This window comes from Trachemys scripta, chromosome 10 (genome assembly GCF_013100865.1).
Source record: "Trachemys scripta elegans isolate TJP31775 chromosome 10, CAS_Tse_1.0, whole genome shotgun sequence".
In the NCBI taxonomy this organism is placed as follows: Eukaryota; Metazoa; Chordata; order Testudines; family Emydidae; genus Trachemys; species Trachemys scripta.
The window spans coordinates 51,525,392-51,553,187 of NC_048307.1; the positions used below are offsets into that span (position 1 = coordinate 51,525,392).

Genomic DNA, 27,796 nt, shown 5'->3' on the forward strand with positions numbered 1-27,796 from the left:
ATATTTTGTAGTTCTAAAGCAACCCATATGTTTTGATAGGTGAAATGACACATTGCAGATATGCTGCAAAATGTTCCAGGAACAGCAGATGATAATCTGGGGTGCCTGGACAAATTTGCCTGGGTTGATGAATTTTCATAGCAGTTCTGCATAATGTTGTAAGTGGGCATGTGCAGAAGTTGTATTAGCCTTATTCTCATTTGGTATTTGTTGAGCACCAACAAAGTGCTCTCCTCTGCACAAAGCACAAATTGAGAGAAAATCCTTGCCTGGGAGAGTGAGTTCTGTGTGGCTCCTCCAAAGCTTGTCTCTCTCACCAACAGAAGTTGGTTCAATAAAAGATATTACCTTGTGTCTCTAATCTACAACACAGACATTCACCAACGTGGGTAGAGGGGGAATAGTTTAATTTCTGCCTTTAGTTATCAGGAACTCACAAAATAGGTTCTTTTAACACTGATCATCTAGTTGTTTAAAAACCCCTTGAATGACCAGCTTGGTGCCACTCTATAATATCCCCTCTATCCCAGGCATGGATTGACCAGTGTGCATTTGGGTCACTTGCACAGGGCCCCAGCTCAGGTGGCCCCTGGCCACAAGAAAAACAAAACAAAACAAGACAAAGCGGGAGCGGCGCTGTGACCCCATCTGCCACATTCCAACACCACTGAAGCCGACGTGGCCTGGCCGCCCCCGGCACGATGGAGGGGTGGCCTCAGGCCTGGCTAACCTGGCACTTGGCCCCACCACTGCTACCAGGCACCAAAGAGAAGTCCCCAGGCCCCGGCAGGAAGGTGGGGGCCTCATTTCCATAGTGCACAGGGCCCCAAACCTCTTGGCACTGCCCTTCTCCCAGCCGCCCAGCCGGGCTTTCTGGGGCATCTCAGTTTAGCGAGGGGGCGCGGGGCCTGAGCGCTCTCAGGAGGGGGCTGGTGGGACACGGGCTGCTCGCCGCACCTGCAGTCCGGCAGGGGGCGCCCTCAGCGCCCCATCCCGCCGGGCTCGCCCGCAGCCTGCTCCCGCGACCTGACACTGGCCCGAGCGGCTCCTCCCCGCTGCCACCAGCGGGAGTCGGCTGGAGCTGCGCGCAGGGAGAGCAGCCGGCAGCATCAGCGCCTGGACACTGCGGCTCCTCACGGTGAGTAGCGCCCGCCCCGGACCCAGCCGCGCTCTGCCCAGCTCCCTGCCCCGCGCCCGGCTCCGGCCGGTGCCTGGTGGAGGCGGCTGGGAGGCTTGGCTGCCTGGCCTCCGCCGAAGCAGCGAGGGTTCATCCCTGGGTCTCCTTGGAACAGCTCCCCGGGCGGGGGCTGTCCAGCCTGCGTCCCCAGGGCGCCCGGCTCCCCGGCTGAAAGCGGCGTGGCGAGCTGCCCCTCCGGCCTGGGTCGGCACCTGCTGCTGGGTTTTCTCGGTGGGTGGCTCTGCAGGTGCGGTAGGGCTCAGCCCGGCAGTGCCCCGCCAGCTCCCTGACAGCACAGCGCCGGCTTCGATTCCTGACCGTCTGCCCTGGAGCAGTCGGCGCGCGGAGCCGTCCTGGGGGCTGAGGCCGGACCTAGGGCGGGGGTGGTGGTGATTTATCCATCTGGTGCCTTCTCCTGCTTGTGACTTTTAGGGAGGAAAGGAAATAGGTGACCGGTGGGTTCTGCAGAGGTGCAGAGGGACAACGTGTGGGCTGTGCATGTGGTGCTCACAGGAATGGCCAGTAACTGACAAATCCAAGAAAGGAAAAGCATGGGACGTTAACAGGCTGGATTTCATAAAGCCCTTCCTAGAAGGTGGAAGATCATCATCATACCTGTTTCCTATCATCCTGCTAGCTTTCCAAATTAAGAGGTTTCAGCTATACAGGATTGGGCTAAAGCAGGGGTTACCCAATCCTTGTATAGCTGCCGAAGGCAGCACGCAAGCTGATTTTCAGTGGCACTCACACTGCCTGGGTCCTGGCCACCGGTCCGGGGGGGCTCTGCATTTTAATTTAATTTTAAATAAAGCTTCTTAAATATTTTTAAAACCTTATATACTTTACATACAACAATAATTTAGTTATATGTTATAGACTTAGAGAAAGAGACCTTCTAAAAATGTTAAAATGTATTACTGGCACACGAAACCTTAAATTAGGGTGAATAAATAAAGACTCGGCACACCACTTCTGAAATGTTACCGACCCCTGGGCTAAAGCATCATCCTAATAATCTCTGCACAGGTGTCACACTTAGAATCAGGGCCGGCTCTGGCTTTTTTGCCGCCCCAGGCAAAAAAGGCCCCGGCCGCCCCCACCCCTCCCCAGCACGGCAGGGGAGGGCGGCCGGAGCACCGGGGGGAGGGCGGCGAGTCCCGGTCGGGGCTCCGCTCTCCCCGGCGGCGAGTCCCGGTCGGGGCTCCGCTCTCCCCGGCGGCCAGAGCGCCGGAGGGAGGGCGGCGAGCCCGCCGCGGCTCTGCTGTCCCCGGTGGCCAGAGCGCCGGGGGGAGGGCGGCGAGCCCGCCGCGGCTCCGCTGTCCCCGGCGGCCGGAGCCGGAGCACTGCGCCGGCCCCCTCCAGGTGCCGCCCCAAGCACAAGCTTGGTGGGCTGGTGCCTGGAGCCGGCCCTGCTTAGAATGCACCTACTATACCAATATGCTGTAACTTTAGGATATTGCAATGGGTGAAAAATGGATCTGCAGCATGGTAATCCAAAGGGCTAGCCAAAAAAAAAAAAAAAAAAAAGCTGTTTTGCTAGTCCATGCATTCTCAGGATGAGCGTTATGTAGATAGGTCCTACTAAAATCCTTGTTGTTCAGGCCTTTGTCCCACTTCACTTACGCCCCTTATAGTTTTCCTCTGTCTTCTTTAGCTTTTTCTCAAATTAGAGGTTTTTCGCTACTTAATTTTCCTTTAGCAGCCATTATGGAAAAGCACTTCTGTACAGGTTCATGATATTCTTGCTACTAGGTCCCATCTATGCTGGACTTCAGAGTTAAGGACCCATATGTAAACGTTGTTCCAGCTAGATTTGTTTTTAGCATAGGTTGATAGGCTAGCCACTGTGGGGGGTAGAACTGTGTTTAAAAAGTGTGTTGTAGACTAGGCTGGTTTAATACACTGGCTTTGTTTCTAAGCCATTGGGTGGTGGTGACCTTATGCACACATCCACTCTTTGAGACCTGTTCACAAATTCTACTTGTGTCCTCAGCCTTGTTTGTTTATGACTTGAAGGAATGTGGGGTGGATCCCTTCATTCTTTATTGCCATACAAACAGTGGCAGTAAATGTAGGATTATTGGTATGGTATCTGGGACAGTGAGTCAGAAACAGAGTATCAGGATGCAGCACAGTGCATGCTTGACTGAACACCCTTGGCTGTCTGGTTTTAGAGCAGGGGCGAGCAAACTTTTTGGCCTGAGGGCCGCATCGGGTTTTGAAAATTGTATGGAGGGCCGGTTAGGGAAGTGGGTTGTGGCCCATCCCCCACCCCCTATGCCCCCCCCGGGCCCCCTGCCCCAGCCAACTCCCCCGCTCCCTGTCCCCTGACTGCCCCTGGAATACCCACCCCTGACTGCCCCCCGCCACCCCATCCAACCCTCCCTCTCATTCCTGACTGCCACCCGGGGATCCCTGCTCCCATTCAACCCCCCCTGTTCCCCGCCCTCTGACTGCCCCAACCCCTATCCACACCCCCGCTCCCTGACCACACCTCCAAACTCCCCTGCCCTCTATCCAATCCCCCCGCTCCCTGCCCCTTTACCGCGCTGCCTGGAGCACCGGCGGCTGGCGGCACTAAAGCCGCGCCGCCTGGCTGGAGCCAGCCACGCCACCACCACTGTACAGCACAGAGCACCGCGTCAGTTCAGGCTCTGCAGCTACGCTGCCCCAGGAGCTCGCAGCCCGCTGCCCAGAGCATTGTGCCGGTGGCGCAGTGAGCTAAGGCTGTGGGGGAGGAGGAACATCAGGGGAGGGGCCGGGGGTGAGCCTCCCGGGCCAGAAGCTCAGGGGCCGGGCAGGAGGGTCCCGTGGGCCATAGTTTGCCCATCTCTGCTTTAGTGGAAGATCAAGATCATGAATAGAGATGACTCGCTAGCCACTCATTGCTGAAGTGGAAGGGTTTGGAACTGCAGTCTGTAGTCAGCCACCACAGAGCTAAATATCCCAGAATAACTTGGGAGAATGGAAAGGGGGTCTCTTGAGAACTAGTGGCAACAACAGTGGTGAGTCTAAAACAAGAGTTGGTGGTTAAATTGAGTTACTGGCACGTCTGGAATGTACCATTCAGAGATGTCTGGATAATAAGTAGTAGAGGTGGCTGAAAATTTCCTGACAATGTTTTTTTTTAATAGAAAAATAGGGAGTTGTTGAAAACTAGATTATTCATGGGAAAACATCTTTGACTTGCAAAAGTTAGAAAACTGACAAAGTGGAGAAAAACTACTTTTTCACACTGTTTACTGTTGTAATTAAATAGGTTTTCCCTATTTTCTCTCACTGTGTTACTGTCTTCCAACCTTTTCCAGTGGGAAAAAAGGAGGAAAAGTAAATGGAGGTGGGAGAAGCATGTAAACACCAAAAACTCAAATGTTACAATCCTATTTTTGGAGTTTAAAAAAACAGAAGTAGATGACATTTGAAATTTAAATGAAATTTTATGTTTATTTCAATATATCAGTTTGAAACAATATGTGTTCAGGCCCAAAATTTTGATGGAGATATTTTTCCTGTGAAAAATTCCATGTGGGAAAAATCTAGTTCTAATTATTGTGGTTGTTTACCACATATAATGTAAAATGAGGCCACAGAAGTAGCTTCTCTGAGTTCAGCACTAGGTTCAGAGAGAGACTTCATGTCATGTGTATTTGGGAAAGTGAAATTTGTTACCTGAATCACTCCAGACTGGCAAATAACTGGAGAACATAGCCAAGGGAATCCTGCACCAGCTGGGGTCAGCCCAATTGACCTAATAGAGTTTAGATATTTTCCAGATCTAATTTCTATAATCCCAGTAGGATTGAATGGTTGTCATTTATTGGATTTATCATGTGCAGTCCAGTCATTACTTGTTACATCCCTAGAATAATTAAGTGTCTCCAGAAAGAAACCTTGTCTACATGGGAAAGTTTCCCCAGTTACACAGGCATAGTCCTGTGATATAACCCCCTCGTGTCACTTGTTCTGGTATGAGTGCATTATTCAGTTTAGTTTAAACCCCGTTCCAAGCAACATTAGAAAAACTGGAAAATGAGTCGCATACTGGAATAATAGTGTCTGCCCACCAGGATAATACTCAGATAACAATATCTGTTCAAATTTACACCTTATGTTATACAGAAAAAGCTTTCCTGTGTGGACAAAGCCTGATTTATGATATAATAAAACTCATGAATGTAAAATAAAAAAGGCAGGGGATATCTTTTAGTGGTTAGAGCAGGGGACTGGGAGTTCTGTTCAGTTTTAGCCACTGACTTGCTGGTCATAGGCCAATCACTTAAATTCTTTCCCTTGGTTTTCTCATCTATAAAATGAGAATATTAACACTGTCCTGACTCACTGGGATATGGAGGCTTATTTGTTTGTAAAGTGTTTTGAATTCCTGAGTTGAAAAGTAATATAATACTCTGAATTAGTATTAAAGCGCTGTTACCAATATTTATGCTGCTGAATAGAGATTATTCTGCAGATTAAAATCTATTTTTAAAGTGTTCCTAGTATTTATTTTAGTTAACGCCTTTTACCTAAATATCAGGACATACGGTGCTACTTGTTGCACAGAAAAAAAAATCTGAAAGAGAATGCATTTGTTCACACACAGTGTCCAACAAAACCAGCGGAGAAGAATGAAGAAAGCTACATCCTCTGCACGTTAGATGCTGCAGAGGTATCTGGATAACCTTTTTCTCACAATAAAATCCTTTCAAACATCAGTAATTGAATCTTAGTTTAAAAGTAGCCCTGATCCAAAGCCTACTGGGAGTCAATAGACTCCCATCAACTTTTAAATGTTCTTTATGCTAGCTCACCCCCCATGCCTCCATATTTGCTAATGACAGGCAATTTGGTTCCTCAAGTGTGTGATTTATTTTGGGCTTTTACTATGGTTACAGCTGGGTGAGAGCCAGTGAGGCTTATCTGCAGTAGGGGAGCAGAGGGTTTTATAGAATAGGCTGTAGTGATAGAATGGGAAATGCCAACATATCAAAGATTGTAAGGTTTGTAGGTTGGAGGTTGTAAACTCTTTGGGGCAGTTTATAAAATGGGGCTCCAATCCTGACTGAGACATTTGGATGCTACTATGATATATGGTTTGACCTTCTGGAAGAAAGATATGCTTCAAAGATCAACAGAGAAGATGGTTTCTTTAAAAAGAACAGGAGTACTTGTGGCACCTTAGAGACTAACAAATTTATTAGAGCATAAGCTTTCGTGGACTACAGCCCACTTCTTCGGATGCATACGTGGGCTGTAGTCCACGAAAGCTTATGCTCTAATAAATTTGTTAGTCTCTAAGGTGCCACAAGTACTCCTGTTCTTTTTGCGGATACAGACTAACACGGCTGCTACTCTGAAACCTGTCATGGTTTCTTTAGTCACTTCAGAAATAGTTGAGCAAATTATAGAGCTATAGAAACAAGGAAACTCTAAGTGTGGGTTTTCTTTTTGTATGTGGCTACCACTGTGATGTGTTCAAATTGAGCAAAACTTCCCCTTGATAACCTCAGGGGAGATGAGTAAATGGTCAGTTGAACAGCACCTAGCTGTTTCCCCACAGGTGTTTTGGGCAGGTTCTTCATTCTTAGATCAGTATTTTCAACTTGTCCCTCAATGTCACAGTCCAGTGTCTCTTTCAGGGCAATGGTATTCTTTTAGGGGTATTTGCAGTAATGTTGTTTTTAGGCATACATCTTGGATTGTGATAAAGGGAGCAGTCAACCTAAGGGAATTACATTCTTTTGACAAGTCTCAGCAGACTGTAGTACTGTAGTAGATAAGCCTCTTCCCAGAAATGCCTTGCCATTAGTTGGGTACTGCTGCACACACCTAGAACTTTCTCCTGCAAAGTGATATGAACACCATATAAGGGTTGGTTTCAGAGTAATAGCTGTGTTAGTCTGTATCCGCAAAAAGAATATATATAAGGGTTGGATTTTCAAAAGTCCTCAAGTTACCTTTATTCTGCTCCTATTAAAGTCAGGAGGGGCTGAGTTAGGTCAGCACTGAGCACTTCAAAAAATCCCAGCTTAACATCTATGAATAAAATATTTTCTCTGAATGGACGTATGTACTGTTCTGCACTGCATGCCTTACAAGCTTTTTTTTAAGATACCCAACACTAGGTAGTAAACTTGTTTCCTCAAGCCCTAAGCAGAGCTGATTTTAGAACTTTTTTGAGGAGATGAAAGAATTGCCTGAGGGATGCACTAGTTTGGGGGAAGCTGCTAATGAGCTGTTTATTTTCAGCTAGAGGAGAGAGGTTTTTATGCCAGTAATGGGATTAGATTTGGGGAGGAGAAAACAAAATACTAAACAATGAACAAAATAACAGATTCAACCAGATTACTGTACCTTTCAGAATGTTCAACATGTAGCAACAGTAATCAATTAGGGAGCTTGAGAAGATCTCTGAAGGTGAATGGAGATAGGAAGGGGAATCAGAGATAGAAGCCCTTTTTGCTCATCTAGTCCACCCTTGTCAGAAGCACAGAATTGTTCCCAACTGTTTATTTTTCTAGTGCGTTACCCATTCTAGTTTTAAATGTCTTCAGTGTTGGGGTTTCTGTTGTTTCCCTTGGGTCACTATTTTACAGTGTAGTAGAACCTATCATTATTTGGGAAAGGGTCAAAAGAGGATTTAGGGAACAAATGAGCTACATTTCAGCATCTGAAACTTGGGAATCGCAGAAAGGCAATTCTTTAGAGCATTTACTAAACCATGAATGGATAATGGACATTTGGCATGTGCATCTAACAGGGCAGTCATGCTCAGTTAGAGAGCTGGAGAGCTTATCCTATGTTATTGAAACGGTAAGCAAAGGAAAATGATCACAAAATTCGTCTGGATCTCAAAATACTAAGAAAATGGTATTGCACAAAAGCATGCACAACAAAGATGTTAAATGTAGCATCTAGTGAGCGCTATTGGAATGTATTAAATAGTTATGGAAAGACTGGAATAGCAGAGGAGGGCACTAGATACTGGTTCTCTTCCGCCCTTTGCAAGGATCAGCTGAGCTGGACTTTTAAAAAAGGGATTTGTAATCTTATTTGCATCCCTTCATTTACTGATAAGGTTTTATGAGTGTAAGTGTTAGTCATAGTTCACTATACAGGTCAAGGGTTGATGCGACATTAAGGCAAGAATCTTTCCTCTTGAGACTAGGGGTCACTGAGAAGTAATTGTAGGACCAACATATAAGCTTTGTTGAAACAGGCTTTCAGAAAGCAGTACATGGCGGTGGGGGGAATGTTTCCTTGATTTTCTTTCTTAGTTTAAATGGAAACACTATCCTTGAAAAGGAATCCCAGTAATCTGCAGTGTTTATTTCCTAAGTGTAAAAACCTGACAATTCCCCCCCCCCCCAAAAAAAAAAACACAAAAAGAGTGAGAATAAATTGGCTAGTCTATGCAGTGGCAAAAGCAAACTAACAGCATGAACTGTGACAAGGCAGTTAGATTTGTACAACTCTTTCCGTGCTATGATTTAAGATAGTGTTGGGAACACAGGGAAATCTTTTAAAGGAACACGAGTTTCAATTTGGCAGAGTCCCTTTCAATAGTTTTTCAGTATTTCAAAGCTATTAACACAGTGTCTAAAGACATTACAAGTCTACTAATTTATCTACTAAATAGCCATGTCTTGTTGCAGCATTTAGATGGAACATAATTTTAAAGGATCAAAATAGGTTTTGATGTGCTTATGCTCCTAATTCTCCAGTGTGCCAAAGTATTGTAGAATGAAGGACATTCCTTAGAAAGCTCATCAGAGTTGTACAGAAATACAGAAACTGGAAGTTCCTAATGTATTGCTTGCAAGCATTGGGTCTAATCCACATGGGCAAATGAGAGTTGAATTGAGAGGTGTGGTGATGACAGCTGTGCCTGAAATATCTTTGTCTCAGGGGTGCATTAGAATTTCTGGTAGATAAGTCTGGGGTAGTTACATTTTTACTGTAACATTATAAATATTTGTAAGGGATGCGCAAACATACTTAAAAATAATGAACTGCATAGTGGCTGTAGCATGGGTCCATAACATGAGTGGGGTCCTGTTTACACAGGAAAGACGAAACCATATTGTAAGCTCCTCAGCATGCTAAAACTTAGCAATCTTTACTGTGGGAATGTGCACTAAGACAGTGATTCTCAACCTCTCCAGATTACTGTTTCCCTCTCAGAGGTCTGATTTGTCTTACATACCCCCAAGTTTCACCTCACTTAAAAACTACTTGCTTCCAAAATCAGACATAAAAATACAAAAGTGTCACAGCACATTAGTACTGAAAAATTGCTTACTTTCTCGTTTTACTGTATAATTATAAAATAAATCGCAACCCCCAGGTTGAGAAACACTAATAGCGTATATAGAGCAGTATAAACAAGTCATTGTCTGTATGAAATTTTAGTTTGTACTGACTTTACTAGTGCTTTTCATGTAGCCTGTTGTAAAACTAGGCAAATATCTAGATGAGTTGATGTATCCCCTGGAAGGCCTCTGCTTGCTCCCAAGGGTAAGTGAACTCTTGGTTGAGAATCACTGCCCTCCCTAAGGAACAGCATTTACTTAGATGAGATCTTGTACTTCCACTCGGGAGGTAGCAGTCTCTGAACTAAGTGGACAGGTAAGAAAAGCAACATTGTGAATAAAAGAGATCCAGTCGAGGGGGTCAGGTTTTGGGGGGATATTTTAAAAAAATAGAATCCGTAGGGCATTCTGACCAGTTTCTAACAACTCCAGTGTCACACTTTGGATCTTGGACCAGATAGCAAGTGTGAAAAATTTGGACAGGATGTGTATGTGTGTGTGGAGGGTGTTAATGGGTGCCTATATAAGACAAAGCTCCGAATATCAGGCCTGTTTCTATAAAATCAGGACATCTGGTCATCCTGTTTGGGCCTAAATTTCTTCCCCAATCAGAGTCGCTCATATTAGCATCATCCTTTTAATTTTATTATGAAAACTCTTTGGGATGAAACATCTGCTTACACAGGAATTTGAACCATATGAACACTTTAAAAAATGTTTTTCAGATAGGCTTTTCAGTTCCTTTTCACACAGCAGCTGCCTCAAAAATGTTGTAATGTAAAATGAAAATCTAGGAGCTCTGTGTTGGAGAATTCTGTTCTGTATAGGTTCTTACACTGCCCTCATCCCTGTAGCTTTTATCACCTTCCAACAGTGTTTTAAATGATGTAACTAACATCTGTCACTTGTGGTTTGTTCTTAGTGTCGTCCTCCACCCAAAAAAATTGGGAGCCTAAAATGTAATTCCTGTCGATCAGAGCATCCCTGGAATTTGAACCCAAAACCTCTAGCACAGAAATTAAGGACTATTCCTCCTAGGTCACCCAGCCACTTACTTCTCTCGTTTACCACCCTGTCAAAGCTCTATGATTTATATTACCATAGCTTTCCTTTGGGCAAGACACCCTTCAAAATCCATCACTGCTCTTAAAATAGTCAGAGGCAGTCACTACAGAGCAATCTGAGGCGCTCCTGATCCTGAAACCCACCAGTGTCGGGCCCTACTTCTGCAGATCTCTCAGACACTGCTACCCAGGAAGGGAGTGGGCCTGGGAAATGAACCTGATTGTATCTCATGGCTGTGCAGAGCAATAGGTACGCAAGTGCTGAGCTGCCCCTTGCTGCTTTTTCCCTCTGTTTGAAATGACTCATGTTTGAGAGGTGCCTGGAGACCAAATCCCTCTGTTGATCTGCACAGCAGTAGTGCAAGCTTGCCCATGCTGCTCCACCAATGTGCTTCAACACTGACCATCTCAAGCAGGAAGAAGGAATTTCAGTTTCCTGGCCCAGTCTATCCTCAGCCTTTCTGCTGAGATTGCCCAGGTGGAGGCCAATTTTGCTAACTCTGATGGTGTTTTTTTCCATGATATGGTCACTTAGGGTCCCTGATCGTGCAAAGCAGTTAAGCGTGTGCTTAACTTTACACATGTGACTAGTCCCATTTAAGTCAATAGGTCTTATATCCATGCTTTAAGTTAAGCATGTGCTTAAGCACTTTGTTGGGTGAGGACCAAGGAGCTTGATTCTGCATGGTACTGTACACTACTGGAAGCCAATAGGAGTGGAGGGTACTCAGCACTTCCCAGGATCAGATCCTGGCAGCTGAACTCAAACCGCCACATTCATGTCATACAGTCCACAGAACAGCCATCAGCTGATGGTAACTTTGAACGTAATGAGCTGGAATAGATTCAAAATGAAGTGTGTTTTTAATGATTCTTTGTTTACTGTGGCTGACCTTGTGCTACTCTTAAACTGCACAATGAATTTACCATCTTTGTATTTTATATTCCAGTCACATTATCTAGGTGCATCAATGAGGAGTCCAGGGATGGCTGTGTTCAAACAACAGAAGGTGGAAGACGTTTATGAAATTGGGGAAGAGCTAGGAAGGTAAGTGCATACAGATGGCACCAACACACTTCAGAGGGTGACAGATGCAATGATATTTGCAGTATCTTGTAAGAATGAATGAATGATTTTACTAGTGTTCTGCTTGATAAGAACATAAGAACTGCCATACTGGATCTGATCAATGATCCATTTAGCCCAGTATCCTGTCTCTGATCATGGCCAGTGCCAGATGCATCAGAGGGAATGAACAGAACTGGACAATTTTGAGTGATCCATCCCTTGTTGTCCAGTCCCTTTCTCTGGGAGTTGGAGGTTTAGGGACACTCAGAGTATGGGGTTGCATCCCTTATCATCTTGGCTAATAGCCATTGATGGTCTTATCCTCCATGAACTTACTATTTCTTTTTTGAACCCAGTTATACTTTTGGCCTTCACAACATCCCATTGGCAAGGAGTTCCACAGGTTGGCTGTGTGAAGAAGTACTTCCTTATGTGTGTTTTAAACCTACTGCCTATTAATTTAATCAGTTGACTCTTAGTTCTAGTGTTATGTGAAGGGATAAATAATGCTACCTTATTCACTTTCTCCACACCAGTCAAGATTTTATAGACCTCTATCATATCTTCCTGAGTGGTCTTTTTCCAAACTGAAAATTGCCAGGTTTTTTTTTATCTCTCTTCATATGGAAGCTGTTCCATATCCCTAATAATTTTTGTTGCCCTTCTCTGTACCTTTTCCAATTCTAATAAATTGTGGAAGAAAACAAAGTCCTCACTCTGAGTTTAAAGCAACAAGCCAGAGGTAATGACTGGAGCCTAAATCTTTTTTGAGATGGGGCGACCAGAACTGCATGCAGTATTCAGGTGTGTGCATACCATGGATTTATATAGTGGCATTATGATATTTTCTGTTTTATTATCTATCCCTTTCCTAATGGTTCCTAACATAGTTAGCTGTACATTGAATGGATGTTTTCAGAGAACTATCCACAGTGACTCTAAAATCTCTTTCTTGAGTGATAACAGCTAATTTAGACCTGATCATGTTATATGTATAGTTGGAATTATTTTTTACAATTTGCCATACTTTTCACTTATCAACATTGAATTTCTTCTGCCATTTTCTTCCCAGTCACCCAATTTAGTAAGATTCCTTTGTAACTCTTTGCATTCAACTTGGGCCTTAATTGTCTTGAGTAATTTTGTATTGTCTGCAAATGTCACCTCTTTGTTCACCCACTTTTCTGGATCATTTATGAATAAGTGGAACCAGGGTGGATTTGATTTAAATCACTAGTCAGGAAGACTTGATTTAATCATGGATTTCTACATAAGAGTGCATTTTTGTTGGTTGTTATAACCTTAATACATATTCTTCACAACTCAGAGATAGATGTAGGTTTCATTTTTAGAAGGTACTGTACATTTTTAAAGTGATTTATTCTGAAAACTTTTCAGATTAGTTTTACAGCTATATCAGAAAATGAATGATTGTTTGGTTATTTCATTTACCAAAGGTAATTGAAGCAGATATTTATGAAGTCATTGGGAGGTGAACTATCTCCAATTCAATAGGTTAATCATTAGTATTTGGAGGATTTCCTTGCCATGCTGAATTAGGAGGAGAACATCACCAGACAGACCTTTAAATGTTTTATTTAACTAAAACAATAATATTATTTTATTCTGGATTTTTTCTTCAACAGCAAACATATAATATTTTAACAAAACAAGCATATGAATTTTTGAATTTAGTTAAACAGTCAAGTTTTTAAAAATAAGCTTTGTTTTTGTTAAAATTGTTTTTAACTAAAATAGTTAAATGAAATATTTAAAAAAAACACCAAAAATTAAATAGACTGTCAGCCAGGTCAACATGAGAAACTTAAAATATTGGCTTCTGCAGCTAACTTAGTCGTCTTCACCTTCATTTTCCTGTTTGTTCATAATCTGGAAAAGAAAAACAAGCTTTCCTGCTTTTTCAGTTCCTAACGATTTCTCAATTTGGAATGAATTAGTCTAAAGGAAGAAAATATTCTTTCTACACCGGCAGAAGAAGCTACTGCTGTTAAAAGTGAGATTATCACTTCAAAAGTCTCTAAATCCAAGTGCTTAAGTGACTTTTACCAGTTCACTGGTGTGACTTTCTTTAAAACATCATCAGCAAACATATATTTTTGAATGGTTCTTATTCCCAAACTGGGTCTCTGTTATGGCCTGCTCTCATTATAGGTTTTCCCTTCTAGTGAGAGAATGGTCTGATAGATCTCAAATCAATGAAGGCTCCTCTCAAAAAGACCTCAAGACTTCTGGAATGTGTTGCTCAAACAGTTTCACTTTTTTCTACTGCCTGTCCCTCCCTTCTCACATTTATCTCCAGACTTCTTCTCCTTGTCCAGATCTATTCTGCCCCCAACAATCTTCTAGTGATTGAACTTTTTGAAACTTTGCACTTTTAGAGAGAGGAAAGGGATTGACTCTGTGTACACAAATTTGCAGAGGGACAATAGGATTGAGTCTGTTATTTCTCACCTCTCTATATTATTTATTTATTTAAAAACATTTTTGCTATTAACAAGCATGTTATCTCTGGAGACACAAATCCACAGTTTGAGAACTGCAAAACTAAGCATCTCTTATGGTATCTTCTAGACTGAGCACTGAGTCCCATTGGGTAGATAGAAAGATTAACCTAAATAATCTATGCAGAAGCCCCTGGAACTTCATAAGATTGGGTCCCTAATCCATGAACTATTGGAACTCATTTACAAAACTTTTCTTAAATATTACATGACTATATTGTCTCATACTATAGAATTAGAATTTATAATCCCTATTCCATGATGAGATATCTTTGAGCTATAAGTATCTTAATTAAAACTATCTTTAGATAGGCTTTTTCCTTAAAAAGCATTTTATAAAAAAAAATCTGATTTAAATAAAAAAAATCAAATTTTTTTTATTTAAAAAAAAATCATTGCTTTTTATCCACTCTGAGTTGAACAGCACAGGTCCCAGATAACTGGTGTTATTCCCAATATATTACAACAGAAACATATTCTTTAGCATAAAATTTATTTTCAGTCTTTAGAAAGTTTCTCTGTTCCAATCCCCCTATTTGCTTTCTAACATTTATCACAATAAAATGTTGCAAAAATCAAATTTTAAGCTATAGTAGTTAGCACCGCCATATCACTTGCAGGGTATTAACTACCACTGAAGTATTACTACCATTGATATCAATTGGACTACTTCCATGCTGATAGTTAAGCATATGCTTAAGTGCTCTACTGGATTTGGGGCCTGAATGAGGCAAGTCTCCGCCACTAAATTTGCACTTTACCGTGCACTGAATGCAGAAAGCCCATACCCATAAAAAGATCACACCTCCAATAATTTTTTAACATGCAGCTAAGTTATCGCACAGCCTGACTTCCTGCTGGACATCAGGCAGTTGTCTCTGATAAATGGCTGTGCATGTGCATACTGTGTTCTTCAAAGGCCCGTAAGTTAGTCATATTAAAACTCCTCACTAAGGGCTGTTTCCCTGCTGTCATAGATCCACGGGATCAGTGCTATGGCCCCTGCTGTGGAGTGGTCTCTAGGAGGAAGCCCTTTGGTGTGCCACGGAACTGACTCTTCCTCCAGGGTAGTCCACTCAGCTTCACTGCCTCCTTTGGGCTTGTCTTCTCTCGGGGATCCAATTATTGCGTCTCGTCAGGATGTGACAATCGATCCCCGAATCGACGCGCGCACTCCACCAGCCCACGTAGGAGTAAGCGCCGTCGACAGGGAAGCCGCGGCGGTCGATTTGCCGCCGTCCTCACAGCAGGGTAAGTCGGCTTGGATACGTCGAATTCAGCTACGCTATTCGCATAGCTGAATTTGCGTATCTTAAATTGACACCCCCCCCAGTGTAGACCGAGCCTCAGATTGGACCTCTGGACCTGAAGCACTTCTGCTTCACATTGTGAACTCCAGTCAGTGAGTCCAACTGAAACAGACCCCTGATGGAGACTTGTAGAGTTTTTAGGGATCAGTGCACCCTCCAAGCATTTGCAGTGACAGTCTGTAATAGGTCTGTGCCGGGGCCCGACCCTTCCGGGCAGGAGGGGAGCCACACCGACTCACTATTGTGGGGACAAGCAGTCCGTTAGTCCCGAAGCTCCGGCCCTCTGGTACCGGGGCGGAGCTAAGCCAACAGCTAACTCAGGGCTCAGGCCCTCAGGGAGGGGCTGAGCGGACAATCGGGAGTCCGGGAGTCAGGCCCTCTGGTGCAGGGGCTGAGCAGTCGAGCAGCTAGGGAGCTCAGGCCCTGGATCAGGGCAGGGCAAACACAGTTAGAGCTCAGGCCCTTATTTGCAGGGGCTGAGCGGATAAACAGTCAGGAGCCCAGGCCCTGGATCAGGGCGGGGCAAACACAGTTAGAGCTCAGGCCCTTATTTGCAGGGGCTGAGCGAATAAGCAGGTGAGGCACGCCTAGGCTCCTATAGGTGGGCGTTGGGTGAGGGGGAAGCCTGCCACTCGTGAGCGGGGTGGCAGGGGGGAACGCAGGCCCACCCACTCCACTGCGTTCCAGCCCGGGACCCTAGCAGCGGGTACTGCCGCCGCTGGTCAGTGGGGTATCCAGACCGCAACACACTGACATTGGCTCACACTCGGTTGCAGCCGGACCGGGGTCGGCTACCCCCGGGCTACTTCCATGATCCCCCTCAGAGCCTACCTCGTTCGTCGCACCGGGCTCGGGCCAGTCCATCTGCATGGGCTCCTCTCGGCCAGGGCTTGGTGGCAGGTCCGGTAGCTCTGCTGGGAAGTCAGGCCAACGGCACTCGGGCGGCTCCTCCGGGTAGCAGCAGGGGCGGAGGGGTTCAGGTGCAGTCTTGCCCTCAGGGTTAGTGGGGTGGGGCTCCCAGGGATGCTCCCAGCGACGGGCTCAGACAGGTTCCGGCGGCTCCTCCTCGTAGCGTGCCTGGGGTAGCTCAGGCCAGTTAGGGCCCAGGCCTCGGAGGTCTCTTGGTCGGGAGCTCCGGGCCGCACGTCTGCTCACTGTGATGGCTGGCCGCGGACTGAGCTCTGACGGCCGGCCTTTATACTTCCTGTCCCGCCCCTTGACTTCCGGGGGGAGGGGACAGGCGGCGGTGGTTCCACCCACTCTGGTGCCTGCACGCGGGCTCCCTCTTCTGGGCAGGAGGGGAGCCACACCGACTCACTACACAGTCACACAGCATTATCAAAAGAGTAGGGTTTATTAGTCATCTGGAACACAGCACAGGAAGTCCTTAGGCTAGCATAGAAGAATGAAGGTTAAAGCATAGTCCATTCTGGTTAACATGGACCCAAGCCAAGCTGAAGTGAACCCCGTTGTTCAAGATCCATCTCTCTCTGTCCATCTGAGTTCCTTTGTCAGACACCCAAGTGTGCCCGATTGCTTCCCACAGCCCACATTAACCCCCACCTCACACCTCTCCAGTCTCCTTGCTGAGAGGCAGGGAAATCCATATCCCTTTGGGTCAATGCTTGCTAAGTGTCTGGGCAGTTGGATCTGCCATTGTATTCTCAAGAGGTCCACCGATATGGGGATTAAGGTCCAAACAGCTAGGCAACATCCACACCTCTATCTCCTAGCTTGTCCCAAGAGCAAACAGTTATTTTCTCCCCATGGGGTAACAATGCAGCATATAGAAGAAACTGAGACAAACATAGGGTTCATAAAAATATTACAAAAAATTCCCACTTAGTCACACCTACCAAATCTTTATCTTCACCCCCAGCCATTCCAGTGCTCCCATTCTCCTCTCTCTCAGAAATGCTCAAACATTCTGTAACAGATTAACTTTTGGCAGAGACTGGGTCTGGGATATTTCAGCTTGGAAGGTGAAAATTTGTGACTGAAATGACGTTTGTGTGAGTGTGTTTATAATGAAAATGCATAAGTAACCTGAACTATAGCCATTAGTATCATCCTTGCATTAATATTGTTCAGTTCTCTACTCAGTACAGAATTTTTTACTGTATCTTTTATATTGTGTCACTTTATATCTTAGTATTATGTGCTGTAATTGTCATAACATTGTGGGTAAAAATTGGCATCCCTTTTTGGTGTGTAGCAATCTCCTGACCTTTCACATAGTGGCACCATGATTATCTGACAACCACATGCAGTACTTACACATTGGATCCAAAACCATGGCCTTTTCCTAGTGAGCTACAGGAACTGCTCCATTAGATCAGCCAGAAGAAGGAACTCCTGTATGTGGGGAAGTACTCTCAGCATATCGTAAGGAGATTTCATCCTCTGGAGCCAGGAAATGCACACTGCAAAACTATTCTAGCTAACATTTTAATACATTTTTTACATCTGACTTCTAAGTGTTCCGAATGATCATGATTAGTTACCAGGGGAGGAAATCTTCTCTCTGTACAGATGAGAAATTTGGGTCTACTTAGCTAGGATTGCAACAGGGAAAACTTGTTCAATGAAAGACTTTAAGGGATAAGCCTAGACTCTGAGTCCTTGCTTTTCTGTTACCAGTCAGACTATGTGAGAAAACAATTTTAACCTGTAAACAGTCATAGCAGGGGAGCTCCACATTGGATTTGCTTTTTTATTCTTAACAATTTCAGGATGTATCCTTGGAATTATAATGCATATAATGTCACACTGACTTTCTATGCTAGCTTTATTTTCACGCTTTTGGATCTTGTGAGGGCTTCACAGTCTTCTTGTTTCAGCTGTGCATTGACTCTGTAGTTTGAGCTGGTTATCATGCCTTTATCTCTGAGCAGTAATTACAGGGTCTGTGACAAGTGATTACTTGCTTTATTGTAAGTAAAGTAACATACTAGACATGTTCCAGCAACTTTAAGAGAAAATTTTCTTCCAATGCTGGCTGATGGAGCTCTTTGCCAATAGCTGCTTTTAATTATTTCGTATTTGCAGCTGCTTTCAATGCTGGCAGATACAGGTGGATAAAAAGATTCATTTACAGAGTAGTGACAAGGTAAGTCATTGGCAAAACAAAGAGGTTTGTATGAAATGTAATCTCCATGCTTTGTCAGTTGCTAAACTTCTAACTGTATCTCCTTGACTCTATTATTTATTACTTCAGAACAAAAATCTTCATTAACCTAAGGTTAAGATTGTTCCAGTTCAGACTCAACCAGCACATTCAGTAAAAATCCATGATGTTGCCAGTAAAGCAAACACACATTTATTTATTTATATACACATCCATTTAAAAAAGGAAGCACTTGTCCTTTGCTCTAGGCGCTTCTCTACAAGCCTTAAATATGCACCAGTGATATGGACCCCTCCCTACAGTCATCAATCAGCACAGCCACAGCAACTGGCCATAACCCCACAGCTGAGGACGTTCACAGCCACAGCAATCTCACCTAGCATAACTTTCTGCCTGAATACGCTCGCTGATTCCACAGCGAAATCCCTTTCAGCTGTAACATGGAACCACAACGTACAAATCACAACAGCCTTCCTCATTTACTGGAGCAGCAGATACAGTAATATCAGTGGAGCCCTTCATGTGCTGGTGCTGTAGCAGTAAAGGCTCTGAGCTTCCTGCACTCCTAGTTCCATAGCATGTCCCAGTCTTCCCAGCTCCTGTGCACAGAATCTCTCCTTCCCTTTTCCTTGGCCTCTTGCGCACCCCTGTGAAAGCTGACACCCGCTTCACCCATGCTGCCCAACTTGCCCCCCTACGGCAATGTGCAGAACACAGCTGGTCCGTCAGGCAGCACTGGAAAAATGAAGGAGCTGATGGTACTTGATAGTTCCATTAGCTACACCTGGCGAAGCTAGAATAGATTATGCCAAATAAGAGGAATAATTTATTTTGATATAAATACTTCCGAAGAGGCTGCCTTCAATATGTTATCAGAGTGTACGTGTGAAGACTGGAGTTTGTAGTGATTGTGGCTCTTTAGCTAAAAGGGACCCTAGAAAACTGAGAGTCTCAGGACCAAATTTTAGGAAGGGCTGGTCTTTAAATGTTTCCTCTTTCAAAATGAATATATGGGGTTTGTCGGGAGCAGAGAGGAAGAATGTGTAGAAAATTCTGTTGTTCTAGAAGAGTTAGTGTGTATAAAATGGAAACTAAATTGAGTCACGCTCTAAGCGTAAATCTTAATACATCTTCAAGGGTCACAATCACTACCAATGCCTCTGTAACTTGGAAAAAGCAAAATGACAGGTGCTGCTTAATGAGGATGCATTGCACTTTAATTCTAGAACTCTGGATCAAGTGAGAAGTTTTGGGATTTCAGTTCTAAGCTTTGAAGCTTTCAGTATATTATTATCTGAGCTTGTCTGTTTGCCAGCAAAAGCAGCTGTTGAGGAAAAGTCTGTAAAGTCGTATTTTTAAATATATATATAAAAATCTCTGTGTGTATCTATATATACAGACACACAGAGATTTAGCATTGCGCCACCTACAAGGTATAAATGTAGTACATTTGCTTATGCTAGAGATTAGAGAATGTGACTTTTAGTGCTTAATCAGGTATCTATTTTTTCCTGTGCAGAACATACTGCAGAGTTAAGAATCAGCATTTTGAGTCCTCAGTTCCAAGCTTCAGTTGGTTCTTGCAGTCAGATGCAAAGCAAAGCCTGCATTTCTATTTTGAGCTCTGAAGATGAAGCTAGAAATAGCAGTTAATTGAGATGCTCTGTGTCCTTTCAATCCTGGAGGAGGGATCCCTGCCTCAGCACCCAGGAATCAGAGTTTCATCACTGGGATTCATTTCAGGGGTATATAAAAGGTTCTTTGACTTCTTAATGTCACTGTTATTCAGGTAATGGCAAATTGTGTGGCCCTTTCGGTTGTTCAGTTTGTTACAGTCCACTACAGGCTGTCGGTGAGCATTTCCTGTCCATTTTTTTGTTTCCTACTGTAAGTGTTGAACAGATGTGCTTGCAGTGCAATGGCAGATCATTCTAACCACACAGAGCCCATATAAATGAGACAGGGCTTGACAGACTCTTCTGTCTGAAGCAGTGTGGGCTCAGTTGTCCTTTTTAAATTATATTGTTAACACTGTGCAGTATCAAAGGTGCATAAAGGCTAGTATTAATAGCATCAACAGCGCAGCCTTCTAGAGTGGTTTGCAGTATTTATTCATTGATTTTAAGGTCAGAAGGGACCATTAAGATCACCTAGTCTGATCTCCTGCATAGCACAGGCCAGAGAATTTCATCCAGTAGTCCCTGCATTAAGCTCATATCTTGTGGTTGAGCTAGAGCATATTTTTAAAGAAGAAGAGGTCCCATTTTGATTTAAAGGCTTCTAGTGATGGAGAATCCACCATATCTCTTGGTAAAATCATTCCAGCAATTACCCTAGAGTCAATACACACACACACACACACACACATCTATATAGATACACACAGACATACACATGTATAGTTTTGTATTCAGGTAATCCACAAATCTTAATAATAATTCATTGCTAGTAACTTAACAACAGTCTGTGTTACATACATAGTTAACTTATATGCAGAGCATCTTAACTCAGTCAATCTATCAGACTAAACTAAAACCAACAGCCTCTTCCCACAGCCGGCTCCCACGCCCTGAAGATTCTATTCATCCCCCTAAAGCCACAGTAACACCACAACACACGCATTCTCTCTCTTTCTCATGCACCCTCACACCCTTTAGTAATAGACGTGAAACATTGGGGTATTAAATGCTCCAGGCCTGCAATCTCATTGTCTCCAAAGCAAAAATAACAGCTAAAAGAAATTTGCATGGAGGCAAAAGGAGTAACTATGTTAACTGTTTTGTATTTTAATTTTAAAGACCACTGCTCCTCTGATTAATGGTTTTATGGTAACAAAGGCTTTCCAGTATGTGTGGCTTTTTACTGTTTAAATAACAACAACAACAAAATCAATGGAAGGGTGCATCTTATAGAGTCATTAGACTGTCACCTAAATATGTCATAGTCTCATCCACATGCTGATGATGTCATTTGTGCCCTCCTGACAGTATTGTTCCACCTTGTATATTACACATATGGAACTGTCTGTGTTGCAGAGGGTAGGAAGTGTGACGGGGCTCATGGGGAAGCTTTATGTGAAGTCTTTCCCCTAAGAAAGCATGTCAAACACAGAGCGCTGCAGGAACGGCAAAGGTAGGAACTTCAGGTGTTGTTCTGTGGTGCCTGGCATGAGTCAGGTCTCTGGGACAGTATCCATGCAGCGGCCCAGGATATCCTTACCATGGGAGGCAATTCTGGGGGAAGAAATCTCTGTAGATCCTGTCTCCTTTTTCCACCTCCTTGTCCGGTCATGGTGGTGGGGCAACAACTTCCTCCTCCAAATCTGATAGCTGTCTGAAAGACCCTATGCTTCCAGCGGCCTGTCATTCTTGGCTTGGACCTTCCTAGTTCTCTGACGATTTAAAGGGCCCGGGGCTCCCAGCCGCCACCACTACCCCAGGGCTCTGGCAGCAATTTAAAGGGCAAGGGTCCCTTTTAAATTGCCGGCCTGGGGAAGCTGCTCCCACCAGTATGCTGTACTGGACAATACCAGATTACTTTCGCCTCTGGGAGGGTCCCCTCTTTGCACAGATCTAGGGGGCAGGAGCTGAGCTGGTGTCAGAAGAGGATCAAAACCAGAAGTTGCTCAGTATGTGTGAGAAACAACGAATGCTTCTGCCAACTTAGGCTAGTAAAGACTCGGTCGTGTCTGAAATCCTCTTGGCCATAGGAATGAGCAGGAAATCACTGGCTGTTCGATGTGGCTGCTGATACTGCACCCAGGCCTACGAAGGGGCAAACAGATGTGCATTCATGGTACAGGTTACCTTTTTCTGACTGGAGAAGCACATACAGCCTGCTGAAGGCATGCAAATCGGAGTGGCGACACAGCCATCTTGTTCCTTGACACAGCCATCTTGTTCCACATACTGCCCAGAGAGGTCAAGAATGGGTTAGTCAGAGCAACGCTCACTTGACACAAAAAGCTGTGCTGAATCCAAGTGGGTCTTTCCTGCATTATCACCAGTCAGTGCTGTGCTTAGACTGCAGACCTTAGAGGGATCAAGTTTGGCTGCACATGCATGCCATTTCTCTGCATTTCTTGGAGGGTTTCAAACTGGGTTGGAGAAGAGAGACTTTGGCTGAAATCCTCACTTCCTGTTAATTGCTAGGATCCTCTTTTTATTCATTTTTCTTGTGTTTTAATTTTTGGAGCAAAGTTATTTCAAATGTCACTGACTGCATGTTGCATCTGGTTAATTTCTTACTCAATCATCTATCTGTCCTGGTATTTCTGTTCAGAGCTTGGGGATGGACCATTATGTATCTTCAAGACCAATTATTTTCAGTGGGGCTCTGTTTAGGGGTGTAGTGGAAGGGGCAGTGTGTGCGACCTTGTCCTTCACAGATTAAATGTATGCCCACTTCTGGGAAGTCCTGAATGAGGGAGAAAATGAGACAAAAGATCAGTCATGATTTGCTAATGAGTTGGGCTGTTCACTCCCCTTAATAAAGCTCCCAATATACTGTACTCCGTGTACAGTGTCTCTGCTTTAAAAATTACAACCGCTGTATGTTGCCTTATTATCTTGCATTTTATTCTCTGCAGATTTAAGTCAGAACTGCTTGGCATCTCCATTCCCCATCTGTAAAATGAGGATACCAATACTTCCTCTCCCCACCCTTTGCATGTCTTGTCTATTGAGATTATAAACTCTTCAAGGCCAGGACTGTCTCTTACTCTGCTGATATACACACCTAGCTCCATGGGACCCTCATCCTTAGGCACTATCATAATAAAATGATTAATAATAAGGAAAAGAATAAGACTCAGGTAAATGTCCATATCTTTAGTGCTGTGGAAATCTGCTTTCCTGTCAGTAGGAAGAAAAAGGAAACCCTCTATCAGCCTCCTGCTACTGTAATGAGCTAAGTAAAAGGTCATACATTCAGGGTGAACTAACAGTGGCTATTTCTCCTGCTTCACAAGAGAAATTTGCTTGGCTTTATTTGAGACCGAAGGCTTGATCTTGTTCTTGGTTTATGCAGTCGCTTATTGGTAGATATCCTGAAAAAACTGATACATCACCATGCTCAGTAGCCGACTTTACAAGGTCCGATCAGTGCATGAGCTAGATTTTGTTCTTGTGGTGTCCAGCTGGGAACTGTCATTTCATTACTGTATCAGCAACATTCTTTCAGGCTGCTTCTGAATCTCTCTCTTTTTTTTTTTTTTTTTTTTTTTTTTTTTACACTTGTCTCTGAACTGTGAGATTTTTGATGGGAGATGAAATGTTCTTGTGGTTTTTTAAATGTGTGAGAACTAGATGACTCTCTCCACACGCCTCAGGTGGTAATGGAATTATTTTGTTTCATTGTAACAGAGATACTTAATTTCTACACACATTCAGTTTCTGTGGAGAACAGACAAGATTCTCTGCAGTTGAGCAACGTAGTAGCTTACATATCTGATCTTCCACAGAAGAATAAAACAGGAAGTGTGCTCTGAAAATATACCCATAATTACTGTAGATATTTATTTTGGCCAACATTGTTTCCTTCCATAATCTAGGTGACTAGTGTAGGATCAACAGGATTGACTTGTATGATGACAACTGAAATGTTAATTGCTCTGAAAGGCCCAATCCCTCAGGCTGCTGAGTGCCTCCTGCGAAGTGCTGATCACCCTCAATTCCCATTGACTTCAATGGGCTTTATTTTAGAAGGTGCTGAGTTTTCAACTCCCACTGACTTAGTGCCCTTTCCAGTGGAATTCACTACTGATTAAATAGACTAAAGGACATCAAACTCAGTGTTTTACTACCAGCAATAAGACCTTGAAGCCTGGCATATAATCAGTGTTTTAGTAACATGGCTAGCAAATATTTACTTACAGTAGTGAAACCGAAAAGCAGAGATAACTGGGGTATTCTACACATGGGAGGAGCCTGCCAACCCATGATAAGAAAAGGTGTCATAGTTTAAACATGTGTTATGCACAGATACTCCCCAGCGAACAGAGGGATGTGATTACTACTGGGAGAAATTTCCAGTAATGTACATTCTGGTCATAGCTTCAGGTCAGGGCTTTGATTTTTTCTAGCTGTGAAAATCCTTCAAAGCAATGTTTAATTCTTTGAACATTGGTCTTTTCTGGACAGCCAGCCAAATGAATACTAGGAAAGAGTGAGTGTGTGTGTGTGTAGGGGTATGTGTATACACATACATATATGTATGAAAAATATATCATGCGTGTGTTTGTGTATTAGGGAGTGGCTAAGATTGCAACCAGCTTCCATTGTAACATCTTATTTTAGCCCACTTATAACTTTGGCCTGGAAAATTGGTTTAGCCTGAAAATAGTCAGATTTACCCTGAAGGCAAAGGAGAATGTTTCTGCAAAGTCTGAAGAGAATTCAGCAAGCTGGTATTGAGTTACAGGTCAATAATATTTTTAGGGCTGTTAAACAATTTTAAAAAATAATTGCAATTAATTGATTTCCTTTACAACACAGAATACAAAGCATACAGTGCTCATTTTATATTATTATTTTTATTACAAATATTTGCATTGTAAAAGATAAAAGCAATAGTATTTTTAAATTCATCTCATACAAATACTGTAGTGCAATCTCTTAATCATGAAAATGCATTTTACAAAGATAGAATTATTTTTTTTACATAACTGCACTCAAAAACAAAACAATATAAAACTTTAGAGCCTATTCATCCACACAGTCCTACTTCTTGTTCAGCCAATTGCTAAGACAAATAAGTTTGTTTACATCTATGGGAGATAATGCTGCTTGCTTCTTATTTACAATGTCACCTGAAAGTGAGAACAGGTGTTTGCATGGCACTGTTGTAGCCAGAGTTGCAAGGTATTTACGTGCCAGATATGCTAAACGTGCCCTTCAGTGCAAATGTTACTTACAATTCCTTGAAGTCTCATCCAGCGGTTATATCTGAAGAAAATAGTGTGTGTGTGTGTGTGTGTGTGTGTGTGTGCGCGCTATGTATGAAAGAGCATGTTTCTCTCTATTGGTGGGTTGCAGTGCTGTAGTTGAGAGGAAACTAAAATGTTCCTTTAAGTCACATGGTAGAGACCAGTGTGTTTGGAGCAATAGGACCAGGTTCTAGTTCAACTCTGTGATGTATGTGTTTTAGTATGGGAAAAGTAATAGCTCACCCATGGTTAATGTTAAAACCAGTGTCCCATTATAAGACTGATCTGATCAGGGGTCAAATGGGTGTGCCTGCCCTGCAGCTCCCCCTGATGGTCAAGCATGGCTCTACTGAAGTCTTTCTCAGTTTCCCCTGCTCTCAGGTCCCTTTAATGTCAACACAGTTTAGACATTCAAAACATTTCCCCTTTGGGGTCCAATTTATTAAGTCCTGCACAAAGTTTTTCAAAATAGAACACAGGCTTACAAAGTCTTCATCCCAGGTTTAGCTGGGCCCAGTTTACCCCCCTCTCTCCCTGGTGTCTATCGTCCCTTTAAGTTAATTTTTTCCCCACCCCAGTTCCAAGCTGGGCACAACCCCACCACTCTGAGGTTCTGTCTTTGCTTCTCTCCCAACATCTCTTGCCTCGTGTTTGGCCTTCTCCACTGGCCTTCCCAGCTGTTACCTTTGCCCTGCTTGTGTAGAGCCCCGCAGGAGCCTTCTTACTCCCTGAAGGCACCTGCCTAAACCTGCCTTCAGTGGTGTCCTCCTTTATAAGCTCCAGATGCCTTCCCTTAAGCTCAGTTGGGCATTGTACCCTGCTCCCTTTTAAAGGAACCCTGCTCTCTCTTAAAGGGACCTGTGGACATTTAAGAAGAAAACAGATCCTTTATATTTTCAAAATATCTTCTTAACAAAAAGAGAACTCCTAATTTTAGATATTATTTAGGGATAGTTCTCATTGGAATTAGAACATTTTCTTAAATTTTTTATTAAATTAAGTTCTTTTTGAGATTAAAAGACTTTAAAATGGCTCCTTTTCAACATTTTGTTAAGGGCCTTGTTTTGTTATGCCAGAAAATTTGTAATGTAGACAGATTTTGACACTCGTTCATGAAAGAGGCAGGAATGGTAACTTTTTAAAGGGAAAAATATGGTTCAGAAGAATATTTTTATCTCTCTGAGAGGATTTTTTCTAGAATATGTCTTTTTGATTTTAAAAGATAACTGCACACTAGACATTTTTGTATCAGGTGCAAAGTAAGTAGAAAATGAGATGTCTACAGATCCTTAGTATACTATAGAACTGAAAAAAGAGTGCTAATTATTTTGGTTTAATTTCTTCTAAATTAAACTATGGTGAGAAATGTTAAGAGTAAACGCTTGACAATTTAAAAAAAATCATATTTTTAAAAAGCCCAATAAAATAAGTACTGCTTAAAGTTGTACCACCCTCACAAGAAAATTTATTCAGCAAAGACCTTAATGCTTCTATAGTTTTTTTTCTAAGAATTTGTCAGGATCGTGCTATGAGAGTACGTTTTGTGAACTTAAGGGTAAAAAGCATTTTCAGGATGTTGTAATTATCCCAAAGCCAAGCAATACAAACCCAGGAAATTTAGAGTTGAGGTTACACTTAAAAGAAATTCAGACATATTAAGGTCAGAAATTCACAATTAAGGTACCCAAACACCTTTAACTCTGCCCTTAAAGCCATTCAGTATTCAGAGCAAGTGCTTAAATTTGGGGAGGTTATGCTGTATTTTTCATGCAAAGCACAGAGGTTGATTCCCTGCATTAAATGCATAATGGAACTCTACCTTAACTATTGAGTTGTGGTGTTGGTGGCCTGTCATATACAGAAGGTCAGACTATATGGTGGTCTCTTCTGGCCTTAAACTCTGTGGGTATATCTACATTTCACACTAAACCTGGGTCTGTGGGACTGGGGCCTTGTGGACTCAGTGTTTCCAAGACTGTGCTTGAGTGTCCACACTGTGTTGTAAACCCGAGTTTACAATTGCTGGAGCTGGGTCTCACAGCTGTGTTGCGTCCATACAGCACTATGCAGACCTTCTGACTTGGGTCTGCAGCTTCACCTGTGTCCGCACAGCAGAATGACAGTCAGTCACAGTGGGACTCTGATTCTGACCCACCCCCTTGCAGGGTCCTATGACCTGGGACCTAAGTGCTTGCTGACCCGAGTCTGATTTGAGCAAAGATGGAAATGAGGGTTGGGCTCAAACCTAAGTCAGATCCCAGGCTTACTGTGCAGAGTTGACATACTCTAGTGT

At 43.3% G+C, this 27,796-nt stretch overlaps 1 protein-coding gene across 4 annotated transcripts in view; it reads left to right on the plus strand.

The window, feature by feature from the left end:
• The first annotated feature begins 1,006 nt into the window (after window positions 1-1,006).
• Window positions 1,007-27,796, plus strand: part of DAPK2 (death associated protein kinase 2) — an 83,379-nt gene continuing 56,589 nt past the window's right edge. For 2 of the 4 annotated variants that reach the window (XM_034783164.1, XM_034783161.1), the window contains exons 1-2: window positions 1,007-1,138; window positions 11,501-11,598. In XM_034783164.1, coding sequence (XP_034639055.1) covers window positions 11,522-11,598 — 77 coding nt within the window. In that variant the 5' untranslated portion in view covers window positions 1,007-1,138; window positions 11,501-11,521. Of the gene's footprint in view, window positions 1,139-4,042; window positions 4,183-11,500; window positions 11,599-27,796 lie in introns of those variants that run through there. The other 2 variants (XM_034783162.1, XM_034783165.1) reach the window with 2 other exon arrangements.